The sequence below is a fragment of the Poecilia mexicana genome, unplaced genomic scaffold, assembly GCF_051168715.1.
Source record: "Poecilia mexicana isolate PSO_F unplaced genomic scaffold, ASM5116871v1 scaffold_17, whole genome shotgun sequence".
Taxonomy (NCBI): Eukaryota; Metazoa; Chordata; class Actinopteri; order Cyprinodontiformes; family Poeciliidae; genus Poecilia; species Poecilia mexicana.
In genome coordinates, this window is record NW_028263386.1 from 28028592 (window position 1) to 28056346 (window position 27755).

Sequence of the window (27755 nt, forward strand, 5' to 3'; positions counted from 1 at the left end):
ATTTTAAGAGATACCTCACGTACTTTGTTTGAGATAAAAAAAAATTCTTGGCAATAACCATGTTTGTTCCCAATCAATATCTGAATAAAGATTGTTCCAAAAAATATAGAGGCAGGTTTGCTAATGGTATTCGTTTGGATTATTTCTCTAAAATGTTTATTACTGGTTTTGATACTAAGGAACGATTCTGAATTACCAATAAATAACTCTGGAAAAGTGGGATATCGGAAATGGACTCTACTTGAGGTCCATTTCAAGTAGACCTGGAATAGCATCGAAAACAACAGCAAATTCTTTAGGGGTCATAGGGAAGTTATATTTACAAAGAAATTCACTATAATTGAACAGTTGACCATTCTCGTTAAACAATTGTTTTACAAATATAATATCATTATCCACCCAATTCTTAAAGAATAAGGATTTATGCTTGAAGCAAATATTTTGGTTATTCCAAATAAAACAGTGATGAGGGGAAAAGTTATGTTTATAAACTAATGTCCAGGATAGAAGAAGTTGTTTATGGAAGCTAGATAAATTAACAGGGAGCTTTTCTATTTTGAAGTTACATCTTAATAAAAAGTCTAGACCACCCAAGGATTTAAAGACTTGTGACGGAATCCAATGCCACATTGAAGTAGGATTTTTCAGATATCTTTGGATCCACCTAACACTGAAAGTAGAATGTAGGGTATTAAAGTCCAGCACATTGAAACCCCCTGAACTTAGTCTATTGATTTCATAACATTCTTCCTAATGAGATGGGGCTTTTTTCCCAAATGAAATCAAAGAGTATTTGATGAATTTTAGTGCGGAGGCTGTTTGGGACATTAAGGGCTGAACTGGCATAGACAAGACGAGACAATCCTTCGGTTTTGGCCAACAGGATTCGGCCAGTGATAGTCAGGTCTCTCTGTAACCATAGATTAAATCTTTGTGGACAAGAAAGTATAATTGAATCAAAGTTTTTGCTAAACCTTGCTGTTTGCTCTTTAACTATAGTTACTCCAAGATATTTGACTTCAGACTTCACAGGAATTCCTGACAAAGAAAATTCATTACAACTGCTGATTGGAAGAAGTTCACATTTAGATAAGTTAAGTTTAAGACCAGAGGCTACAGAAAATGTATTTAAAAGTTTAAGAGCAACATCAATTTGAAATCTATCTTGTAAAAACAAAGTTGTGTCATCAGCTAGTTGACTTAAGAGTATAGTTTTTCCTGCAACCGAGATGCTTTTGAGATCACTATTCTTAATAAAAATAGCTAAGATTTGAATAGGGAGAAGGAACAAAAAAGGTGATACAGGGCAACCCTGACGAATCCCACGTTCTATGTTAAATCTTTTGGTAGTTCCATGAGGTAATTGAGCTATTTCCATAAGCATAAAGAGTGCGGATTGATTTTTGAAAGTTCTCTCCAAAACCAAATAAGCTGAGGGCTTTGAAGATGAATTCATGTTCTATAGAGTCAAATGCTTTTTGAAAATCTAAAAATAAAATAAAGCTGTTAGCTGAAATCATTTCTGGATAGTCTAAGATATCAAGAACCAATCTTATGTTATCTATGATATTCCTTCCAGTCATAAAGCCGTTCTGAGACTCCTCTATAATATCACTGAGAACTTTTTTGATTTTTTTCGCTAAACAACTGGCTAAAATTTTATAATCACTGTTAAGTAAAGAGATGGGGCGCCAATTATCCAAGATTAATTCATCCTTCTGAGGTTTTGGGATTAGAGTAATTAAACTTTGAGAGAGTGAAGGGGGAAGTCTTTCATTACTAATGCTTTCAATAAACACAGAATGTAAAAATGGAGTGAGTTCTTCTGAGAACATCTTATAAAGTTCTGATGTAAGTCCATCTGTACCAGGGGATTTATTGGATTTTAGACTATTAATAACTTTAACATTGTCAGGCGTGATAGGAGAGTCACAAAATATTTTGTTTTGGTCACCAATTGATTTTGTGCCACTTAAGGAGTTGAAGAAAAAATTAAGTTCCTCAGGAGAATGTCTAAATTCATACAATGATCTGTAAAAAGTTTCACATATATTGGCAATCATTTTTGGGTCATCAATAATTGGGCCATTAGAATTAAGTTTAGTAATACCATTTTTTATTTGTCTTTGTTTTTCAAGTTTGAAGAAGTAGCTAGAGTTTTGTTCCCCCTCTTCTAATCATTTGGCCCGTGAACGTATAAAAGCTCCTTTTGCTTTATTAATATAAATCTGATCGAGTTTAAGCTGAAGGATTTGTAACTTGGCTCTCTGTTGTTCAGAAAGATTTTCAGGAAGAGTAGAGGTTAATGAAATCAACTCAGAAACCAAGCAGTTTTCCTCCTTTAAGCTATTTTTTATTCTACTTGCCCCAGCTTTACTTAATATTTTTCTTAACTCATATTTAATGAGCTCCCAGTAACGTCCATAATTGTTTTCAGATTGTGCTAATTTATGCAGCTCTGCTAAAAGGAACTACTAAAAGGGCTCCTTTTAGTAGTTCCATCAGGGGAAATACAAACCTGTAACACAGTGCCTTTATGATCAGTAAGGGGGGCTTGAATAATCTCAGCTTTGCAATTTGAATATTGTAAGGAGTCAGAAATTAGCCAGAAATCAATTCTTGAGAGTTGCGAACCAGATTTGTTTTTCCATGTAAAGTTTACTGTGTTTGGATTAATTACCCTCCAAATATCTATTAAACTTCGCTCATTCATAAAGTCAACAATCTGAGAATTTAATCCTTTCCTGCTAGGCCAGGGGTGTCAAACTCCAGCCCTCAAGGCCCACTGTCCTGCAGTTTTTAGATGTACCTCAGGTACAAAACACTGGAATGAAATGGCTTAATTACCTCCTCCTTGTGTAGGTAAGTTCACCAGAGTCCTGCTAATGACATAATTATTCTATTCAGGTGTGGTGCAGCAGAGGCACATCTAAAAGTTGCAGGACACCGGCCCTCGAGGACTGGAGTTTGACACCTGTGTGCTAGGCCATCGGTCAACCTCATTATTCATAGTAATGTTGAAGTCACCTCCTAAAATTATCTTAATATCATTAAACTTTTTAATAAGAGCATTGATACTTGAGTTTAAAGTTTCAAACAGCCTGACGTTTTCCTTGGGGTTGTTACAACCATAAATGTTACCAAGAAGAAAAAGAGAATTATTATAATTGATCACTATGAGAATATAGTGTCCAGCGGGGTCGGCTTCGGTGAAGATGATGCTGCCATTAAATTTGTGTTTCAAAGTTAATGTACCTGCTGCACAGTGAGTCATGAGCCATCCACAGCTCTTCTCCTCACTGAGCTTTCCAGCTTTCCAGAGCTTATAGTCACTATCACTGGAATGAGTCTCTTGAAGGAAACAAAAATCAGAACCACAATTTTTTGCAAACAGAAACAAAGCTTTTCTTTTAGAGATATCCCTCAGTCCTCGAGCATTAACTGAGAAGAGTTTTAAAATAGTGAAGAAAAACAAACAAGATAAGTGTCCGAGTTTTAGTAGAATTTAACTGAGAACATAGAACTTTCCCTCCGTATTAGGTTGAAAGGGGTCCAACGAAACAGTTATTCAATTTCCTTGCCGTCCACAAAAGCACGACCTCCTACAAAGTATGCAATCTTCTTATCCTTGCGGGCTTGTTGAATTATTGGCCACAGCCGGCTCCCTTTCTCGTGATCTTCCACAGAGAGATCTTCTTTGAACAGGAGATTTCGTTGCTTCAAGTAGCCAGAATTCTTAGCCATTTTCCAGATCAAGTTGCGAAAATGCTGCATTGAGAATTGGATGATGATGTCTCGGGACTGTGGTTTGTTCGGAAGTTTTCTTCCAAGCCAATAGACGGAATCAATCACCTCCAGAGGCTTCTCTTTGTAGTTTGGGATTAAATTTTGACATACCTCCACCACCTTTAGCCTTACATCTTCCATCTCTTCTTCGGGCATGCCGCGGAGTTGCAGATTCCACCGCTTCTTCTCACGTGCTAGCTCCCGCACTTTGTTTTCCAATGCTTGAATTTTTTCCTCAGCTTTGCTGACACGGCTGACCGTGGTGTGCAGTGTGCTTTTAATATCTTGTATGTCAGCGGAGAGAAAATTAATAGTAGCCTTCAAATCATCAATGGATTTTCCAATAGATGCACCTTGCTCCTCAATAGATAGCTATCATATTCTCTGCTGTGGCTTGCTTCATTTTACCTTTTTTGGAAGACAGTGACTTCGTAGGAGTAAGTACTAGATGACCTTCAGTTTTGCGTTTTGTCGTAAAGGTCGAACACATTACCAAAAAAAAGCTGTTCCGACAGGAGAAGAATAAAGTTGGAGGGAAGTTCAGAACAGTGTCTACTACCGTCATAGTCCGAGTTAGACGACATCACAACAGGACACCAACCGAAGGAAATAAAATGTGGATCACAAAAGGAGCCCGAAGGGACGAAGGCTGCCAACGTGTTGCTAGCTAATGGTAAGTTTGCTTATTAATTATCTTTGTTTAATTATAAACAGTGCAGTAAAGATATAAACAAATTTACGTTGGTTTCAGAAATAATTATTTTAGCAATTTTATTGTGACTTTTATGATTATTACTATAATAATCATTCATGTTATAACTGCATGGAGGCTCTGTATGTTGCGACTTAATATACTTTTCTTCATAAACTTAACCTGGTTTTAATTAAGCTCCGTATGACAAAGATTTTGATAGTGTGAGGCTTTTGTTATAACTTGTTCATCAATGTTTTTATCTTCAACATATTTTTGCAGTCTAAGCAAATGAAGATGAAAGAGGAAGCCAGAGAGATAATGTATTAGAAAACCTAAAGACCTTCCTGTCTCAGAAGAAGTTGTGACTCTACCAGATCACCACACCAGCTCTGAGGATAAACCTCCACATCGCCTTCATGGTGTAAGTCTTTTTTTTTTTTTTACTGACCAGGTAGCTACATTTTCAACAGCAAAAACTGGTGTGTTACCAATACTAAGTGTTTAATAAACATGATTTGATTTGAAAATAACTGGACAGAATTTCCCCCCCTTGTTAATCTTTCATTCATTATATTCACTGTAATTGTTTCAGGGCCCTGTGATGGACTGGTCCAGAGTGAACCCACGCCTCTCATCTGATGACTACTTGAGATGGGCACCACCAGCCCCCCACGCTACCCTGCAAGGACCAGCATGTTCAGATCATGGATGGAAAGTTTTTAAGGCAGTTTGTCTCCCTTAAGTTCACACTTAAAACAGCTTCATAGTTGATGTCAACATCAACTGATTCTATGACATTGCTACTTAAATACACCAAGCACAAAATTTGTATGTCAAAAAAGTCACACTTTAAGTATAATAATTCTAAATATACTTGAAAAATACTCATGATTAGTCCTACTAAAAGTATGCTTAAGTATGTTAAAATTTAACATACTTAGTACACAAATTTTTCACCAGGGCCCACATGCACATAAATACAAATGCTAGCAAAAAGCAATTTCATCTCTAAATCTGCTAAAATTGATTCCTAGTGTATTTTGTTAACCTCATTTCCACAAAGCTGTGTGCTTATCTCCACTGAGAAAGGACTGATCACACAATGGTGAACTCAGTTTAAAAAATCCCAGTTTTCCTACTGGGAGAGATTCTATAGTGTAACTTGGTACAGTCACGTTTATTCTACACAAAGCCTCTCTTTGTTTACAGACAGATTAGAGACATGACCAGGGTAAATCAGGATTACATCCAGGAAAACCAGAACCAGAACCTCTGCACATTGAACTAAAATGATGGAAGACAAGTATTGACAACCTCTAACCTCCATCTTTTAGTCTATGTTAGCAGTTCGTCCAGAGCTACGTAGAATGTAGGGCTATAACAGTAAGGTTTCACCTGAAAAGGCACATCAGCAGTGCAGGTTCCAACCTGATTCACATTTGGCAAAGACCCTCCGTAGTACTGGCCACGGCTCGATCCCATCTGCAAATACTTTGTGTCTTGCAGCTGGAGCTGCAAACAGAACATCAGGTCAGTAAGAAAGTCATCATACACACCCATCGCATTCATGTGATTTTGTATGAAGTACCCCAGAGTAAAGACTTTATTCCTAAAACAGTCAGTACTGGTTAGAAACAACTTATTTTTTAAATAAAAACTTATTGTTGAGAAGAAAATAATGAACCCCTTGGACTTATAGTGCTTTTGTATTAATCTCTTCATACTATAGGGATATCTTTCATTGCAATTGCAGCTGCAGCAAACAGCTCAGACTCAGAAATAGTCTCTGACAGAGAAAACATTTCCAGTCTCTGAAAACTCCTTTTCCAGCTGCAGGTTTTTTGGGCAATGCCTTGTTTAAAAAAGGGCATTATAAATAAAACTGATTATTACTATTAAATAAAAACTGGTAAAGTATTTCTGCTTGGGGATCACAGCAAAGAAAGACCCCAGATAATGAGTAGTCTATGCAGCTACTTTCAAAAATGAATGATTATTTTCATCTCAACAACTACAGGCTTTATTTTACCTCTTTACCCTCTCAAACTTTTTATACTGCATTAAACAACTGGTGTCACAAAATATAAAAAAATAGTCTAGACTTTTATAAGCATCTGAACCAAGGGTTGAACATGTAAAGTACTCTGTGGTCAGGATTAGACCCGTGATGGGAGAGATGATCACAGTTGCCATCTTAAAATGAAAGTAGATGTGAACGAAACTTTGCTAGAGATGTCTTTTTACTGTTTCATGAAATATACATTTATTCCAATGTTTTCCTGACTGCATACTAACATTTTGACTACAGCAGCTGATCTGACCTGTGTCCCTCTCTTCATCCTCTCCTCATCCTTCTTTGAAGACAAGTCCCCCTGAATTGCAACAGCAAATATCAGGGTTATTTTCGCGCATTTTGCTGCGTCCACTTGCAGACCTTTTAACCATTTTTCTTGCAGCTTTTCTACATCTCCTCTGTTTTTTCTGTTTTTGTGGTGCCACACACTTTTCTCCAAGTCCGGTCAGTTCTAATAACTTTGGTCAAAGGAGACAGGAGGGATGGGCAGAAGTGCTGAGAGATTTCATCGGATTGAACCAACGTCCTTCAAGAAAATCCACCAATGGTCCATCGGTGTCCACAAAACCTACTTACAATAATTGTTTTTTTTATTAAATTATGACAGCCCCACGCTAGCCCATAAATGTGTGTCAGCCCACCGGGCATTGTCTGGTACATCAGTTGGTTAGCCCAACCCTGTCTGTTGTCAATAATTACATGCTCCAATGGAGACCAAGAGGCTAGGAAACTTTAAAAGGGCAGTGTTGTGTAAAATTGACTTTTGGGGGCTTTACATCGGGTTATAATGTTATTCCCTCATCAAAAATATACCTGATTATTTAATGCTTGATAAATCCTTTAACCTCCATGGCAACCATTAAGCTGTGCAAACCGCCTGGGTGGACTGGCTGACACCTTCAAGGTGCACATCCTCCTCAGAGCTCCAGAGCTTCAGAGCTTTCTCCTCACAGAGCAGCCCTGCCCCAGGACTCTAACACTCAACTCTTTCAGACTAGCCAGCAGGAATTAGCAAACAACTGGTGGGACTGAGCATTTGCTGAGCTCATTAAAATATCGTAACGTTAACAGAGGAGCCATGTTTTGATGACTTCCTGAAGTCAGAGTTTCAGAAAGAGCAGGAGTTTTTAACAAGACAGAGGCCCAATTTCAAGGTGTTAAATCATGAAGTCGAGGTCCAAATGGGCATCCCGACGCGCAGTCTTTCTCTTCTCTGTGCGTCAGCGCTCGCTATAAAGCCATATAGCGATAGCTAGCAAAACTACTACTAACCCTGCACACACCACGAACTCTAACTAACACACTTATAGTCTAAAAAACCCATCGAAACACTCTTAGTAAAATCCACAGCATCACTGTGCCCTAGTCTCTTGCCGTATCCAAATCCCCCCCCTCGTCACTTTCCGCGAGTCTCCATTCTACCTAGCAACAGACCGTCAACACATTTTTATTGGTTGTTTCGAAATGTGGTACATTTAGACCCCACAAAATAAGGCGGAAATGATCGATCTTATTTCTGGCTTTATTTTGAAGTAAATAACCACAAAACCAATATAAAAACACCACTTTTATAAAGTTTGAAGTCCGTGCTGTCCAACAGAGTCGAAATGAAAACTCGGTATGCGTCCATGTTATTACGAAGCCTTGTTAATGCGTCACATGCTTGTACGCCACACGGCGGGCAGCGACTCCACAGGGTTTTTAAGTCATGTTTGACATATATAGCATTTTTATGAGAACCGAAGTTAACATAGTTACTATATTGTGCTATGACATGGCTGGTAATTACATAATATTGTCCCTTTAAGGCCCTGTTTCTATAGAGATGATTTTCAGTGAAACGCTAACCTTTTTGTTGTGATCCAGCCACTCATTTCTACATCTGCAACAATCAGAGTCTCTGAAACTGTCACTGTTTGAAACCAGGTGCCAGAGTGACACTATTTGTGAACACCCCCCACAGAGGTGTGAAAGTGTGCATGCTGCACAGGACTCACGGCTGCAGGACAGCGGCGCAAAAAGTGGGTACGCACTATGTGCGACGCCTAGGGGCAGCACGCTAGATTAGAGAAAATGCCAACTTAAAAGAATTATTCCATTATAGGAATAATTCTTTTAAGTTGGCATTTTCTCTATTTGACTGTTGTTTATGCATTATGACCCTTGCAGGGGGGCCTGTAATGTGTCTGCATACACTTCAGAAAGTACTTAACTGCATCCCTATACACATGCACAGGCAGAAAACGAAAAAAACAAAGGGGGATAGCATTCTACTGTGTGTGCTACTTAACCTGTTCAGTTCAACACAACTCCTAGTAAGGAACATATGTGTTACATGTGCATTTTGTTCATGGGAGACAGAGACAGGTTACTGTTTTCTAAATCAGATGAAAGTTAGGGAGGTGGAAGCTGCAGGTCAAAAGTGCATGTGCGTTGTGGTGACATGCTAAAATCACAGTGCCATGTAGTGGTCTGGCATGACAACTTCGGCGGATTCAAGGTGTTAAGGCAGTGCCGTCTGAACGTGAAACTTTTCCCCAATCCACATCTGAAAAGACCAGCAGCTTCCAGATGGCAGTCTCATGTAAACATAGTCTAAAACAATAACATGACAGGGAAAGTCAAAGTGAGAAACCCTCAATAGGAGCCCACAGGTCTATATGGCACAGACCAAAGGGAACATTTGTTTGAGCTGAATTAAATAGACCAAAATGTTTTCCCTACTTTAACATTTGCAGCTGTCCATTTTGTTTTCTGTTACATGGAAAACATGTCTTCCATTTGAAAGAAGGAAATCAGTCCTCATCTAAATTATTTCCTTTTATGGATAAAAACTATGATGAAGAGTGATGTACAAATGCTTAGTTTATTTACACACGAAGATAAAGCTTGACAAATTGAACGCTATGCTAACAGTGTGTCATATATCAACTGAGCAACAATCACATTTTTATCCATACTCTGTAAGAAGATCTGCTGAAAGTGGGCCCCCAAATTAATTTCTGCTTAGGGCCACACAACCTTGGACTACCCCTGCCCCTAATTGCTAAACGTATCAAATTAAATTTCTGTTAACACGCCATCCTATCTCCAGCAATGAAATAGAAAAATATCCACCTGTTAAAAGAGGTGGTAATGAGCAGCGTCTCCTCTGGTCTTTAACCTGACCTGGCTGCAGTCTCATGACATTTCCACTTTAACAGCAATCAGGACCTAGCTTCCACTCAGCAGCTGCAGCCCAGCTTTTCTCTGTTGGATTTGTGATGTGTGGCTTAAATTTCACGTAATCTCACGGCTTTTATATTTGACATACATGCCACTCATGTATCAGTGTACACGGGCCTGAGACTAGTTCCCTAACCCGCGTTCGTGCACATGCATACTCGGTGTCACTAGCACCCATGCAGGCGACGGAAATAAATGCAAATCACTGACTTCAGCAAACATGTGCATGTAGGTTCTGTTCGTGTGTATCAGAGCTTCAGAAAGCACGACACGAAGAGAGGGAGGACACGGCAACGCCTGGGCGCGCGCTGTCAAACAGGCATGCACGCCCCTCGGCTTTGAACTCCTGCAAAGCTAAATATTACAATAACTGTTTTCAGATTAGAAACTGTACATTCCATATTATCCCTGCAGGAAGGATATCTGCTTCCTGCTCTGTCTGCAGTGAGCTGAGGGAGAGCAGGGCTCCAGCTGGCAGCGAATGTCGTTTGTTATTGTTTACCATTGCTGGCCAGGCTGCGTGCTGCCTGCCTGCCGCCGCGCTCTGCAAACCACATCTGACGCTCGCTACAAACAAACAAACCGCACAGAGGAAGGAGAAAACCCAGAAAGCGGTGTCCTCACCCTGGCTGCCCGCGTTATGCTCAGGTCCTTCATCACTTCTTCAAATGCCGCTGTCTCCTCTGCCTGCTTCTGATTATGTAAAGCGATTTTCTCGCTGAATTTCCGCGGATTGTTCGAAGTCGCCATGTTTCGCTCTTCTGCTCCGTTTTCCCTACAGTGGTCAAGTTACACGGAGTGCTGACGTCGAGCTTCCGGTCAGGGATTTTAAGCGAACCAAAAAATAATTAATACAGTCTTATTTTATTGTACTTTTTTTCCATCATTTCTCCAATACCATCGGAGTCATTTAATATATTGAGAACGTACGTAGTGCCATACCGTGCAATTACCGTGTGGCATATATTGTAAAATAATTTACTATAAAATTACATTACGCAAGTATACTGTAATACATTAAATAGTATACTTGAACTCATTGATTAATGATACAGAATAACCTTATTCAGTTCGATTAAACTATACTAAACTACACAGTTCTATACTACCATGTATTTCCAGATAATAACATGTGCTGTACATAATGCAACGGCATGATTTGATGAGGTACACAATTACACTAAATGACAATACCATTGCAGTATGTAATAGTATTTAGTAGAATATTGTAAAGTAAAATAAATTAGACTACATCACAATACATGTTGGCGTAGCTGCTGAGTAAAAAAGCTTCCGTGTCAAGTTATATGAGAAGAGATCAAATTTAGTGCATATAACATACTAACATACTGTAGTATATTGTAGTGTAGCATAATATAGTATAAAGCATAACAGACATCATAGCATTTACACACCATACCATAGTATAGTATGTAATAGCTTAGCGCAGCATATTATATTATAGTATACTATGTCATAATATATTATGCTGTAGTATAGTATAGCACAATATAGCACATTATAGAACAGTGTATGGCATAGCACTGCATAGTATAGCAGAGTATAATATAGCATAACATAGCATAGCACAGCCCAGCACAGTTGCATAGCCCGACATAGAACAGTTTAGTATAGCACAGCATAGCATAACACAGCGCAGTATAGTATAGTGTGGCGTAGTATGGTGGTGCAGTGTAGTATTGGTATAATGTGGTATAGTATGGCACAGTATACAGTATAGCGCAGTATAGTATAGTCTAGCATGGCATAATATGGCATAGTATAGTATGGTGCAATGCAGTACAGCATAATATAGTGCAGTATTGTGTGGCATGGCAAAGTGTGGTGTGGAATAGTATAGTATACCATTGTGTGGTATGGCATAGTATAGTATAGTATACACATGCTGCGCTGTACTATAGTGCGGTATAGTATAATATGGTATGGTATAGCATGGTACAGTTTAGCATAGCATGGTGCAGCATAGCACAATATAGTATGCTCTAAGCATAGCATGGCATAGTATGGCACAGCTTAGTACAGTATAGTTCAGCCTAGTATAGTTTGGCATAGTATAGCATGGTATAGCTCAGTATAGCTTGGTATAGTACAGTATAGCGTAGTATGGCATGGCATAATGTAGTATGGTGCAGTGCAGTATAGCATGGCATAGCGTTGTATTGTATGGTGTTTTGTGGCACGGCATAGCATGGTATAGTATAGCACAGTACAATGTAGTACAGCATAGTATAGTATTGTGTGGCATAGTATAGCACAGTATGGTATAGCGTGATAAAGTGTAGCAAAATATAATATATAGTTGTATGCTGTGCTATAGTACAGCGCAGTACAACTGCAGTAGTAGCACAGTGTAGTATAGTTTAGCATGATATAGCACAGCATAACACAACATAGCATAGGACAACATAGTATAGCATAGTGTGGTGTAGCGTAGTATGGCATAGCCAGGGGCACAGTGAAGGGGTGAAAAATGATGACAATTCTAGGGGCCCTGACCAGCAGGGGGCCCTCCACAATTTAATTATTTAGATTTTGTTCATAGATATAAAATAAAAAAATCGGAGTCCTGTCAAATACAAAATTAATCATATTGTATTTTCAAAGATTGTTTTTAGCAGTAAAAGTTTAACATTACCCCCAGGGGCACCGCCAGAAATCTTGGGCCCCCTGACAAAACATTTTATTGGGCCCCCTGCACAGCTACTGTTACAATTTTTTGAGTCTATTTGACCTATAAAAACCATCACAATTTCAAAGGCTTGCATCTGCCTTGCTTTTTTGGTTCAATGCTGATAATTAGCACAATATTTACTGCTCATTAATTTAACATCCAACAGACCACATCCAGTTTGCAAGTAGGTTGGTTAATTTTTTTCTATTAGTTTTAGACACTGAAATTTCTCTCACCATGAGCAACAGTCAAGAGCAACGTGCAACTACACGTAAAGCAATCCAGACTTCTCAAAAATGCTATGTAGTTGCATTTTATTCAAGCTGCAGTACATAACTTTAATAAAAAATATGTTTTCTCCATATTTGTTAAAGTTGTCACAATGTCATAGCAGTTTGCTATGAGATAGATAATCTGTGAAAACAATCCGTCTCCTCCACCTCCTTCCTGAATTACTATTACTGGTTAAAGTAATGCACCGTTCTGACCAAAACAACCAATCAGAACTAGTAGGACGCTCTTAGCACTGTCAATCAACCTCATTCACTCACTACTAAATGTGCTAATTGGGGAGAAACAACTTATCATTTACAAGAAGTTGTTTATCTGCCGTCATTGGTAGCTATGCTAACTAAACTGAGCATTCATAGTTTGAATCTGCACAGCTCTGTGTTATGCTAGCTACAGCATGGTACAAATTGAGGAGGAGGAAGGATGAGCAGCACCACATAAGATGGTGATTGGCAGCACTAAAACTCTCCTGCCTCTAACTGGTTGTTTCTAGCACTGGGAGAAAGCAGAGGAAATAGATTTTTCACAGATTACCTCTCATGCCATACTGTCACAACATAATGACAGTTTTTAAAAAATATGTGAAAAAAATTTATATAAAAGTTACATACTGCAGCTTTAATTTCACTCAGGAGAGAACAGGTCAGGAGGGGCCTGGGTTTAGAGCTTCTGCTCACTCACTCATCTGTTAAGTGGTAAAGGGCACAGGGAACAAGTTAAATATATGAATATTTTGGTCATTTTTTCCTTAATTCATTAAATGCTAGTGAAAAGGAGGCAAACAGTAGTCTGTAGCTAAGCTAATTATGCTAAATGGTTGATAATGTCTCACAGTCTACCCATCTCTCTTGGAGAAAAACTGGGTTATAAATTAACACTCTTGCCTTTTTATCTCTTTCCCTCTCTCTATTTTGTTTTTGAAAACCTGATTTTATAACTTTTCTTAGCAGCATAGTAACTGCCACAGTCGCCGCTGTATTCAGCTGCAGCTTCTACTGACTGTAGCTGCGTACGTCACTGTTAAGCGCTCCAAGCAGGAACAAACCATTTAACGCAGATAGGGAGTAGCTCAGGGCAAAAACGGATGTGTGTTTTTTGGTCTGGGAGGGACAACTTTAAATTTTTACTGCTGAAAACAATCTTTGAAAATACAATATGATTAATTTTGTATTTGACAGGACCCCAAATTTTTATTTTATGTCTATGAACAAAATATAAATAATTAAATTGTGGAGGGCCCCCTGCTGGTCAGGGCCCCTAGAATCGTCATCACTTTTCACCCCTTTATCACGCCCCTGAGTATGGTACAGTATAGCATAGCATAGCACAGTATTGTATGGCATGGCACAGCATAGCACAGCATAGAACTACATAGTATAGTGTGGTATAGCTTAGTACATTATAGTATAGCACAGCACAGCATAGCACAGAATAGCCCAGCATAGTATAACATAGCACGGTATGGCACAGAATAGTGCAGCATAGCATGGTATTGTATAGTATAGCACAGTGTAGCATGGCACAATATAGTATCACACAGCATAGCACAGCATAGTATAGTGGGGTACAGCGCAGCATAGTATTTCTACCATATAGTGTGGCACAGTATAGTGTGGTGTAGTATATTATGGTATAGCATAGCATGGTGTGCTGTAGTATTGTACAGCGTAGTGTAGTATAGCGTAGCATAGTATAGCGGTGATTCTTGACTCTGTAAAGATTTCATGGATCTGATGAGCTACAATATGGCCTCCTTCAGAATAACATTATATAAATTGAGGTAGTTTGGCATTTTGTCAACTCTGTCAGAGTTTTTAACTGACAGTGTGACTCTTTCAGTGATAGTGTTGACAAATCTCACTTAAATGTGCAGTTAATTCATTTTAATGTATTTTGCATAAATGGTTTTACTTCACATGTATCAAGTATTTCATTTTACTCACTAGTTTGTCACCACCTTCAGTTCTGTGTCAACTCTGTCATGCACTGTCAACTCCGTCAGATGGACTTTATGCTGTGTTTTGTTTTAAATAATTTTTTTTTCTTTTTTGAGAAGCATTTGTCTGTAAAACTGAGTAAAAATATCACTAATAGGGTAATTGGGGCCTGCCATAAGCAATGTATAGGGAGAGCAGTGACTGACCTGCGAAGCAGGTCAGTCACTGCCTCCATGCATCGCACGTTTTGATACCACAAAAGTGGTATCAAAACGTGCGGCTCAATCCCGGCATTGGAGCTATTATTTTTATTGGGATTCTCTGAAAAAATTACGACATAAATTGAGAAAAACGAAAAAACTGGAGTCTGAGGAACTCACAGCATCACTAAGATTTCTCTCTGAAACACACACACAGCACAGTGGAGGTCTGACTCCAAAACTCTGTTTAACTCCCCCTCACAGGCACAAATAGCGGCCTATTGATCTCAAAGTTGGTCATGACATAGATACACATGCCTGCTCCCGTAAAATGTTTTCAAAATTTTCCTAGGGCTTATGGTTTTTTGTCAGGTCCCTGAGACCGACGCTGGGTGTCTCACAAGTATAGAAACCAGGGAGAGAGCCAGCCCATTTGCAGATAATTAATTACCATAGCAACAGGTTCTAGACAGAGGCAGTGAGTAATCTCACAGCGCTGAATCAGATCTCACAATGCATTGTGGGAATAATACATATTTCCTGTGACTTTTCATGTTTTGCTTACATAAAATTATTATTTGTCTGAATTTTTGAGTGTAAATTAAAATATTTACTATGAAAATTGAAATTGTTTTTAGAAATTAACTATTACCAACTTTCTTCATGGTTTTTATGTTGGACCATGAGTGAGAACCACATGTGCGAAGCTTATAGTCATCGGTCTCGTTTTTCAATGGTGTCACATATATCATAATATACTTGACAATATTCACAGCTACTGTGTGCTGATGTTGGGTTAAGTATGTCAGACCTGCTTATGTCTATTTTTCATGACAAATTTGAAACGCTGGGTTTAAAGGGATGGGCACAGGTGGCAGGCCCCTTAAAATTTCTGCAGGAACTTTCTAGTTAAGAACTAATATATTTATTTCTGTCAGATGGTATTGACAAAGTTCTGGGTTAGGTTCATTAAAAAATTAATTTTCAAAATAAATGTTGCAACTGGGAGCCTGCACCTTAGCATCTTTATTTTTCCAAAACATTATTTGTCATATTTGAATACATAAGCTTGAGGAATAATTACATTTTTGGGGGGAGATAATTGAAACCCATTTTGTCCCTCTTCTTAAGAATCACTGATAGTGTAGTATAGTGTAGGATAGCACAGTATGGTGTAGCACACCATAGCATAGTATAGCATAGCAAAGGATAGCATAGTATAGCATACCATAGCACCATGCAGGATAGCATAGTATGGTATAGTGTAGTATTGCATAGTGTGACATAGTGCAGTACAGCGTAGCATGGTATAGTATAGTGCGGTATACCACAGTACGACTTAGTATAGCACAGCATAGTATAGCGTGGCACAGCATAGTATGGTATTGCACAGCACAGTACAGTATAGCATTGTGCAGCGTAGTGCAGCACAGTATAGCATACTATAGTATAGCATAGTATAGTACATCATAGCATAGTATAGCATAGTGCAGTGTGGTACAGTGTAGCATAGCATGGTATAGTGCAGCATAGCACAGCATAATACAGCATAGTATAATATAGCATAGTACAGTATTGCATAGTATAACATGATATAGTATAGTACACCATAGCATAGCGCAGCACAGCATAACATGTATGGCACAGCATAGTATAGTGTAGCACAGTATAGTACAAAGTATAATACGGTATAGTACGGTGTAGTGTGGTATAGCATGGTGTAGCATAGCACAGTATAGCGCAGCATAGCATAGCCTGGTATGGTATAGTGTAGTATAGCGTAGTATAGCATAGTATACACCAGGGGGCCTGGTGTAGTATAGTATTCTGTTGTATGGTATGGTGTGGTGCAGTATAGCATAGTACGGTACATCATAGTGTGATGTGGTGTGGTGTGGTATTGTATTGCGTGGTATGATATAGTGTAGTATAGTATGGTATAGTGCAATACAATAAAGTACAGTGTATAGTACAGCATGGTACAGTATGGTATACCATAGTGTGAAATCACTGCACACAGGGAGATGATATAATGGAAAATTATGTCACATTGCTATGACATTACTATTATGTAGCATAGCACAGTATAGTAGAAAGTAGTTGTACACACTTTGAGATGATATAATGAAAACATATACTTTAAGTAGTAATTATGGTATGCTGCACCATTAATGTGATGACATTGTTTACTATAGATTAAATAGTAAATTGTTTTATACTTGTATTGCACTTTATCAAGTCCAGAAGACCCCAAAGCGCTTCACACTACAGTCATTCATCCATTCACACACACACGCTGATGGTAGCAAACTACTGGATATTAGCCACAGCTTCCCTGGGGCAGGCTGACAGGGAGAGTCTGAGAGGATATAATGAAAAATGATACTATGTAATTATATTCTATAACTTCACTACTATAGGATTGTATAGTCTATTGTAATGTGGTGAAAAATAGTTGTATACACTTTGACATGATCTAATGAAACAATATACTACATGCCTGGTATACCATTACTTGGATTCTATTGTTTATTATTATTTAAAAATAATTAAAATACTATAATATTTTAGCTGCAGTGCTTGCAGTCCTTGCAGAGTGCTTTATCTAGTCCAAAGGACCCCAAAACGCTTCACACTACTTTCAGTCATTCTCCCATTGACAAGCTACTGGACAGTAGCTGCAGCCATAGCTTCCCTGGAGACTGACAGGCAAGGCAAGACAAGGCGGGTGAAGTGTCTGCCCAGGGACACTGAGGCTCCTCCCTCCTTCACCACCATGGTCCCCACATAAACCTGCTTTACAAAGACAATGTTAGATATTTTTGGTTAATTACTAACAAGTTTATTAAATAAATCAATCTGAAGGAAGGGCCTTTATTGTGACTGCTGTGCCTGCCTGGTTTCCACTCTGGTTCTGGCTGACTTGACAAATCTCCCCTCGCAAAGGCTCTGCGTGTTCATGTTGCTGTGCGGGGGTGTTGTGGAGGTGCACTGCACATCTGTACTGCGGAACAACTTCAGACAGGAATCCTGACATGGTCATTTTGAATATTCTGCTGCAATTATTATTATTATTATTATTATTATTATTATTATTGGTGGAGGATTTTCCCCTGTGCTCAGCAATTTCCCAACCCATCAGCTTATGGGATGTAAATGTATAGGTCGTAGTTATTATATCTACAGGACTGAGTATTTTTTTTATTATTATTGTTATTATTTTATGAAAATTGTGTTCAAAAATCCTCCCTGCTTTATTGGATTATTAGTAAACATAAAACACCTCTGGCTTGTGCTTTGTTGCCTCACAACCTATAATTAATTGTTGTATTTTTCAGCCACTAAAAGCAAAGTGGAGCTGTTTCCCCTGCCAAGAAGAAGAGTGCACTTTGGTTGTAAGGTTACCATGGTAACAAAGCAATAGAAGCAACTTCAGAGGAGGTGGAATAAGGAAGGGGTATGTGTTCTTAATGCTACATCAATGAACGAACCTGCTTGTGAGGTCCCACTAAAGACTAAGAGGGAAAGATAAGAAAATGCTATGGCACAAACAGGGGAAACAAATCAGGTGCATTTTGCATAAAAATAGTTCGGAATCTTGCAGTCTTTGAATGGTCCCAGAACTGCTCTGCATACCAACGTATTAGAATCAGAATCAGAGGCCATCTGTTAGAAGCTAAAACCCAAAATGGGTTATGAAGAGCACAATGATCTCCAACAACTTAGCAAATATACAACGGAATGACTGAAAAACAGAAGTGTGATTGAAAGAAAGCAGTGAAGACTGTACACAATCCTCAGAGCTGCAATTTCCAAGCTTCTGCCTCACAGAACATCCCTGCCCCAAAACTACCCCACTCATCTCCTTCAGACTAGCCAGCAGCAATTAGCAAACACCAGGTAGAACTGTGCATCAGGTGAGCACAGTATAGGAGCTACTTAAAAGATTTTTAAAAGGTTAATAGAAGAGTCATGTTGGGATGATTTTCTGAAGGTGGGGTTTCAGAAAGAGCAGGAGTTTTTAAAGAGACAGAGGTCCAATTGCAAATCATTCAATTGTAAAGTTACATTTTGTTCAAGTCATATTTCATATATTTAGCATTCCTATAACAACTGAAGGTAACGTAATTACCTTCAGTTGTTATAAGGCTGTGCTATGAAATGTCACTATCTGGCTGGAAAACACATAATACTGCCATACTACCCCCTTAAGTCTTCTCAGTAAGACTCTGCCCTGTCTCTGTCTCAGTACAGTGATGATAGGCACAAGGCCAATCTCAAACCTGCAGCCATCAAGCAGGCAAAGACAATGGAAGAGTTGATGTTACATCTGATGAAACCATGGGACGTTTGGGGCAATATCTTTAGGTCAGGCAAGACCAAAGTAGAGCACCATGTCTGGACCAGCAGCACAGACAGCTCAGACACCTGTCAGGGTGGTGGCGTAGTGCTGAGGCTCTGGCCTACCCTGCTGGTTCTGGGTTGATCATGAACGGCATTAAATAACAAAGTATAATACAGTCACATTTAAGGCAGTCATACATCCAGTTCATACCAGTTCAGCACAGAAACACACCGGGAATGCAAACATGCACATAAGGGCTTCACAGTATTTCCCAAATGTAGCATTTTTTGCAATATCTACACAAAATCAATGTTGCAACAAACTGCTTGAACTGCAGTAAATGTTGTAACAAACCATGCTGCGAAGTTGGTTCCTTTCCAAAACATCCATGCAGTTCACTGTTGTTATGATGAAAATAATTATTTAAATTGTTTTTGGTAACACTTTATTTGAAGGGGGTTGAATAAGACTGTCATTACTGATATAAATTTGTTATAAAAGTATTACTGATTGCACTTTAAAAATTAGGTAACTTTATATTATTAAAGGTAAAGTTTAAACAGTAATGATTTCTTGGTTAATGTCAAGTTGTCATAACAAAGACATTTTGAATCATGTCAACTTTGTATTAAAAGTGTAGTAATTTACCGAATGACACTTTATGACAACAGTCATAAATATTCATGAAGACTTATTGATGTTCATAACAGGTGTTATGTCATGTTTATGACGGTGTCATGTCAGTCTTATTCACCCCCCTTCAAATAAAGTGTTACCTTGTTTTTATTATCACTTGCAGAATGAATTACTCACTATATGGGATTTATGTTTGCAAATATCGCAAAGCAAAAACACTCATAGTAAAACATTTTTTTGCAAGCTATAGTATTATTGCAACATTTGTCATCATTATTACATTACCTGATATCGTACAGCTCAAATGCACACAAGGCCACACACATACGCACGCACACACGCACACACACACAAGGATAATTTAGAGTGACCATTACCCTAGCGTATATGTTTCTGCACTGTAGGAACAAGCAGAAGAACATGGAGAGAACCTCTGCAGAGCAGTAGAGAATATTTTAAATAATAATAATAATAATAATAATAATAATAATAATATGAAAACATATTTTTGCAAAAAATGCTGTGGCTAACATTTTCACCCCAGGATGTGTTTGCTGCTCTGCTGCGCAGCTTTTGACTTTCTGAGCCATCATACATGGAGGAACCTTATCTGGAAATTCCCTCTAAATGTAAATCTCCTACAAAAACATGTCTTCATCAGCTGTTCTTCGCAGAAAAATAACATATACGTACATGTTTTGGCATCTATTATCAAACTAAGTCGTGTTGCAGTATTTTATGACATGGAGTCTTTGGAGACCAAATACATTCTCAGATCCTTTTCCACAAGAAAAGTGTCAATATGGAGAGCTGCTGTATCTCTGCCACATTGTGATGAAATGCTCTGAGGCTGACTGCAGGGGGAGACAAAGATGCTTGTGAACTCACCAGCGGTTGTTGCGCTGCCTCGGTTCTGTTTATTCTCCAGTGTTTCTACACTTTAACTCTGACCACTGATGACTGTGTTTTTTTGGAATGGCAATCTGGGGTTTGTTTTGCTCATAGTTTGATCACAGAGTTTAACATGTCAATTAAAAAAAGAAAAAGAAAATCATAGTTTTACTTTTGAATTGTACCATTTTTCTTGAGTGAAAATAAGAGACAATTTTGACCTACTTTAGTTATTAATGCAAATTCAAGCAGTCTGGTCATTAAAAATGGTTCCCTGTCTTTAACATCTGCAGCAAATTGTTATAATTAGAGCATTTTCAACAGAACGGAAACTGGTAAATTTTACCACACTCCAAGCTTTGACTCAGCCAGCACTGACCAAAATACAAAATAGTATAACTGACAGGAAAGACCTCACTGATTTACTAATTGTCACATTTTTCTTTTTTTATTCTGAAAGGAACTTGTGGCCAGTGAAGTGTGGGGGCAGTTTAATATGCTTCATGAGGGAACACAGAGAGAGAAGTAAAGGTCGTGCTCAGCCATTCGGTGATCACAGTTATGCTTATGTTTGTTGCTTTGGAAATCACTTTCTGTGAACTCAGGTGTCTGTGTTTATGTTTAGGTGACCCTAAAACTGGGTGAAACCAGCATCTGGATCTGGATACACAGAATAAACGTTTGATGAACTTTTAAAGATGACAATGCTATTTTTAAAAGAAATGAGAACAAAATAAGAAAAGAAATGCCACATAAGCTTAATTAAGGCTAAACTTTTCAATATTTCACTAATCATCTGAGTGAAATAAAAACTTTGCTAATAAAAACTTACCACCTGTCAGCAACTGTCTATTTTCAGCTGGAGCCTTAAAAGGAAATCTGGTTTTAGCTGTTTCACCCACTTCCATGATTTCAGTAAAAGGGAACTTTAATGTTGCAACTTTGAGGTCTTTTAGAAAAAAAAGCTCAAAGTCTAGTTTCACTTACTACACGGACCTCGACCTGTGAAGCTGGAACCTGTCCCTCTAAGGTCAGAGTTTTTTCATGATCTAAAGCTTGCCAGAAACGTCTTTCACTTATCTGACATATTTTTCATTGCTAGGAAAGAAAGGTTGTACTTTGTGGGGTTTTTATTTGGCAAACAAGAGACTGAAACTTATCTAACAGAAAACAGGCAGGTATATTTTAGATTTTTTCGGAAGAAATATTTATTTTATTTCATGTCATAGGTATACTTTGCAAAAATGAGACATGCCTAGAATGCTCTTTTAACATTTATCAGAAGTTTCTGTTGCTCTTTATTCAGAGTAACTTCCTCCAGATGTAGAAACACTGTAATTTACAATGTTGTGAATCATATTTATTTTTCTATTAGCAGCCTTTTTGTCACATTTAAATATTTCAAACAAATGTTGACATAAGTCAAAGATAAAATGAGTCTAAAAATGATCAAAACCAACTTGTTGTGTGATAAAGTAACTGCAGAGACAACTGCAATAGGGCAGTATTAGTGATAACTAGCAATGAGTCTTTTCTGTCTCTGTTGAAGAACTTTGGTCCAACTTTCTTTGCATAATTGTTGTAATTCAGCCACAGTGTAAGGTTTTTAAGCCTGTTTAAAGTCACACAATGATGCCTTTCCTTCATGACTTTTTCCCTTTTTACTTTGCTAAAGAGCAGACTTCATGTCTCCATGGATTGTGACAAGTTGTTTAGGTCTGTAACACGCATTGTGGTACAACCACCATGTTTGACTATAGTCATTTTTATACTCTTTGGAAACACTGTGGTAGTTTTACATCAGATGTAACCACATCTTCATAAAAATTATCTTTTCGTGTAGTCATCTAGATGTCTGTTGTTGGTAGATGAGAGGAAGGCCTTTGTGTTCTTTGCTGTCAGCAGTGTTTTTGGGTGCTAGCCCTTTCATGCATGAATTATGATCCTTTGTTTCAGGATTTTTTTCCAATTTTTTTTTATTTTCTTAAGGCATAAAGGAAAAAAAAATAGTGAAAAAAAATATATATATTTTAGGTGATCAATTGTAATTTTCTCCAAATATAAAGTTGTTATTTGAAAAATACATCAGTAGTACTGTTCTTTAGGGGTTATCTGATGTCACAATATTGTTTTTACCTGCAAGAGTCATCTACAGTAGAAGGAGGGACATGCTTTGGCATGCTTTTTTGTCTGTCGGCCATATTGGATTTAAGAAAAATAATTTCTTGCATTTGTAGCCGATGGCCAGTAGTTGATGGTGTATTTTATGATGCATTAGTGTCCACTTCAGTGGTCTGTGTGCATTTATAAATAAAAATCCACAAGAAGCACAAGATTCACTTTTGGATAAACTTTGGCTGGGAAGGTTCTCCACTGTTCCATGTTTCCTCCATGTGCTCCATGTGTGGATAATGATTCACACCACAGTTCTTTAGAGTCCAAAAGCCTTAGGAATAGCTTTGTAACCCTTTCCAGACTCAGAGACATCAGAGACTCTGTCTCCTGTCTGCTTTTGAATTTGTTTAGACCAGGGTATGATGTGCTGCTTTAAGATTTTTTAACCCACTTCAATGTTATCAGACAAGTTCTATTTACGGGATTTCTTGGTTTAATGGATCAGGCGATAGTCAGGAGTTTTGTTCAAAACACCTGATTTGAACCAAAAATATGTTGTTAATCTGTGATGTAATAATAAGAGGCAATTATATTTTCCACATGGGATCAGTTTTGTTTGAATAACTAATTAATAATAATAATAATAATAATAATAATAATAATAATAATAATAATAATAATAATAATAATGTTTGCCCTAATGAATAAAATCATCTTCTGGAACCAGCTTTTTGTAAGTACTGTGGTCGTCGTATCTGACATATAACTTTGTTTGTTTATCTGAAACATTTAAGTGTGACACAAAAGGAAATTAGAAGAAATCTTCAAGGGGCAAATAGGTTTTCTCAGTGATTAATATAAAATTAGCAAATTCTGATTTGTTTTTCACATTTCCATGGAAGTTGTGACTCTTACAAGTCTTCTGAACCCTAAAACTAAGCCTTTCTTTGGTTATGCTTACATTTATTTAGTTATGGTCTAGTAACTCAATCTGCATGAAAAGGTAAATTGAAGAAAATGTTGCATATCAATGAAAGCAAAGTCTGATCATGCAAATTCATCTCAGAATTATGGAACTTTTTTCTTTTTTAATAACAGGGACTTAAAAGAACAAATATTTTTTTCTGTACCAAACTTGCTTTCAAATTTCTGCATTTGGACATCATCCAAAAAGTAATCAGATTTCAACATCCTTTAGCTCTTGCAAGGAATTGATTAAAAATAGGGTTATTGTCAATGTAACACCATGTGATTACTTTTATTATTCCAGATCATGACATCGAACAGCACCTGGTTGCAGGCAAACTGCACTGACGTCTGTTGGCATCCCAGTTCCTCCACAGGTGTAGCCGTGGGCCTTTCACTCTTCTTTATTTTCCTTGCCATCGTGATCGGAGTGCTTGCATTCATATACTGGAGTAAAATCAGGACTTTGCTGGGGTCTGTACAGAGAAGAGACCAGGAGAAGGAGGTCTCTGCTGAAAGCCCACAAATTGATGATAACCAGTACACCAGTATGACCAGAGGACAGCTCCAGCCCCACCCCCAGTCTCCAATCTATGAAAACCTGGGAAATAAGAAGGCTCCATTCAACAGGCCTGATGCAGAACAGCGCAGGTAGACTATGTTGTGCATACTGAAAGATACTGAGAAGAGTGTGGTGAACCAGTTATGTGACTTTTGAAACTGTCAAATTAGACTTGCAGCAGAACAGAAGCAAATAAAGTAATGCTCTTTGAATGTGTGTGTGTGTGTGTGTGTGTGTGTGGGTGTGTGTGTGGGGGTGTGTGTGTGTGTGTGTGTGTGGGGGTGTGTGTGTGTGTGTGTGTGTGTGTGTGTGTATGCGTGCTTGTAGGTGTATGTGTGAGGATGTGTGCGTGTGCTTGAAGGTGGGGGCATGGGGTTAATTTCCTTACTTTGCATTGCACAATCTTTATGCAATACATGCAGAAAACTACCTATCTTTCCACAAGTATCAGCTCCTAGCTTGATGCATTTCAAAGATAACTCTTCTCAGTTATTTAGCTGTGGCAGCTGATTGGTCAGTCCTGGAGTTTTTTCCTCCAATGACAGACAAGAAAATCCACCCAGTTTGTGATGTAATGGTGCTTGCGCGTTTTGTGATTAGTTCAACTCTGTTTCTCCAAAGGTTGCCTGCTCAGAGTGAAGAGGACGTGTACATTCAGTGTGAAGAGATAGATGACGGAATATACAGCAATGACCCAGAGTTTAACCCCAAACCACCTGAGCCCCACGATGAAGACGTCTACCTCATGCCTGATTCCTGAAGGCATGGATGGTTGTTTGTATCAAGAGTTGCATATTTGGAGACATTTATGAATGAATGAATGAATGAATTTATTTTCACTATAGTCATGTACATTGAGATTCTAGTCAGAAAGAGCTCCAAAGATAGTCTAAGAAATACAATATAAATACAAAATTATTCTGGTGCGTTTGTTGACTGATTGTAAATAGAAAAGTTTATGAGCCACAATTTCTCTGTGAGGTCTTTCCAAACATTTTGTTGCCGCATGTAATCGATAGTTGCAGTAGGAACCAAAAGTTTACATACAGTGCATAAAAGGAATGGTCTGTCAAGATATCAAGAAGGGAATTGTGGCTCTCCACAAGTCTGATTCATTGTGGTAACACTTTATTTAAAGGGTTGTGCATAAAACTGACATGACACTGTCATAAACATGAAGGAGTCTTTATGAATATTTATGACTGTTGCCATGAAGTGTCATTTGGTAAATAATAACACTTTTAATGCAAAGTTGATACTTTTAATGAACTTTTAATACAAATCTTAATAGAACTTTGTGTAAAAGGGTCATTATTAACCGAATAATGCTAAGCTTACACTTTTAATGGACTTTTATTTACCGAATGATACTTCATGACAACAGTTGTAAACATTCATGAAGACTCCTTCATGTTCATGACTGTTGTTATCACATGTTTATGACAGTGTCATGTCAGTCTTATGCACACCCCTTAAAATAAAGGTTTGCCTTTATTTATCATATGCCCAAAAAGAAAAAGAATGGAGCTCCAAATTAAAAAAAAAAAGTGTTAATGTGTTACATTTAATCAAATCTAGTTTATCCAAGTAAATATATTACTTGTTTATCTTAAGCAAATGTAAATAAAGTAAGTTTGGCCAACTTGATTTGATTTCATGTAACAAATTTACACATTTGTTTTAGTGCATGCTGGAATGTGCCTCATTCAATTACTGAAACAATTAAAGGCAAATGCAAACAGCATAAAAATATCCAACCATTATTTCATATGTTCTTTGTTTCAGACAAATATAATTTGGTGTGAAATGTACAAACTGGTCGTTGCACAGTGGCACAGTTGGTAGTACAGTTGCCTTGCAGCAAGAAGGTCCTGGGTGGAGTTTGCATGCTTTGCCTCTGCATGGTGGGTTCTCCCTGGGTACTCCAGCTTCCTCCCACAGTCCAAAAACATGACTGTCAGGTAAATTGGTCTCTCTAAATTCTCCCTAAGTGTGAGTGTGTGTGTGCATGGTTGTTTGTCATTACTCTACAAGCAGCAAAAATCACCAGATTGCAGTTAGCAGACCATGATGTCTTGAGGTCTGATGGATTTGTGTTGACATTTATTTTATGGTTGGTCTTCCGAATGCTCTAACTTCATGGCAGCATTTTTTTGTATATTTTTCTTCTTTCCTTTTTGCTTGTAGATGTGCTTAGAGTGAACTCACCCATTAAAGCGTATTTTAAAGCAACAATAATTATCATTTTGAGGTATTTGTGTCAGGATTAAGGGTCATTTTGGTTTTTCTATGTGTTTGCTTTCCTGCTTTCTTGTCCTATTATGCTCAACCCCAAGCTGTATCTTTTACTTTGGATCAGTCTATTCTTAGTTGTTGATTTATTTAGGATAAATCTATTGGTTTGGTTTGCCTTTACTGGCCATAGTGTAATAAAATAATAAACAAAGTTATGATGCAACTTACATGATCTTACATTTGTAGCATAAACCAATAAATTACTATCATTGTACCTAGTTATGCTTTAATCCCTTTAGATTTATATTCTGCCTATTTCCTACACTATAGTTCATTTTATGAACTTATTTACATTAATCTCACTTATTATTATTATTATTATTATTATTATTATTATTATTATTGGTTTAGTGATGGCAACTTACTCTTTTGTGTTGAATTAACTTAAAAATTACAAGTCTTTAACCTACAGGAACTTTTCACTTTGACGTTACTTGAAACAATTAAGTTCAATGCCATCTTCATATCCTACATCAGATGCCATGACACAAAGTTCACCAGGGACAGATCCTGTACACTCCACTCAAACAGTGCATCAAGCTCAGTTCTTTATTCAAAGTAGTTTGACATTTTTTTGTCTAATTAAACCCAGCAGATTGCATCCAGTAATTGACCTGCAGCATTCACTCCTCCTAGACAAACATGAACCAACAGCAGACAATTGCTTGCATTGTGTTGTTGACTTTACAGCAATCCCTCATACCAAGTGTGCATGTAGCGACAGTGGAGATAAAAAAATCCCCTTTAACAGGAAGAAAACTCCAGCAGAACCAGAACCAGAATCTGGCTCAGTGCAACTATCCATCTGCTACAACTGACACAGGCTTTCAATGTTAATGAAAAGTTAAAAGTTAATAACAGGGAGTTTATTTAGCGTCATGCAAATTATACACAACATGCAGGAGAAATAGATGAAGTCAAACTCTGTTTATGTTACTCTCTATCAACATAATGGTAGCTGGAAATCTTAACATTTACTCAGATGGTGCTTGTTAAAAAGAATTTCAGAAACTATGGGGAAGAGGCATTTTACTGTTTTAATTTTA

At 37.8% G+C, this 27755-nt stretch overlaps 1 protein-coding gene and 1 long non-coding RNA gene across 2 annotated transcripts in view; one reads left to right on the forward strand and one right to left on the reverse strand.

The window, feature by feature from the left end:
• The window catches only part of LOC106909602 (uncharacterized), a 56823-nt gene extending 46281 nt beyond the window's left edge, over positions 1-10542 (reverse strand). The window contains exons 1-2 of the long non-coding RNA XR_015765809.1: positions 10404-10542; positions 5876-5992 (exon numbers count right to left, since the gene is read on the reverse strand). This is a non-coding gene — a long non-coding RNA (uncharacterized LOC106909602). The remainder of the gene's footprint in view (positions 1-5875; positions 5993-10403) is intronic.
• Positions 10543-21710: 11168 nt separating this feature from the next.
• On the forward strand, positions 21711-26872 carry LOC148154850 (uncharacterized). The gene is made up of 3 exons (XM_088014861.1): positions 21711-21801; positions 24157-24503; positions 25036-26872. Exons 2-3 carry the CDS (start codon positions 24160-24162, stop codon positions 25172-25174), a joined length of 483 nt encoding a protein of 160 aa, XP_087870987.1. The 5' UTR covers positions 21711-21801; positions 24157-24159; the 3' UTR covers positions 25175-26872.
• Positions 26873-27755: the final 883 nt, after the last annotated feature.

Excerpts from the sequence above, each read along its gene's own strand:
- LOC148154850 (XM_088014861.1), top strand. The coding sequence starts at position 24,160 with ATGACATCGAACAGCACCTGGTTGCAGGCAAACTGCACTGACGTCTGT. Across the intron at positions 24,504-25,035 it reads CCTGATGCAGAACAGCGCAG|GTTGCCTGCTCAGAGTGAAG; the intron begins GTAGACTATGTT and ends GTTTCTCCAAAG.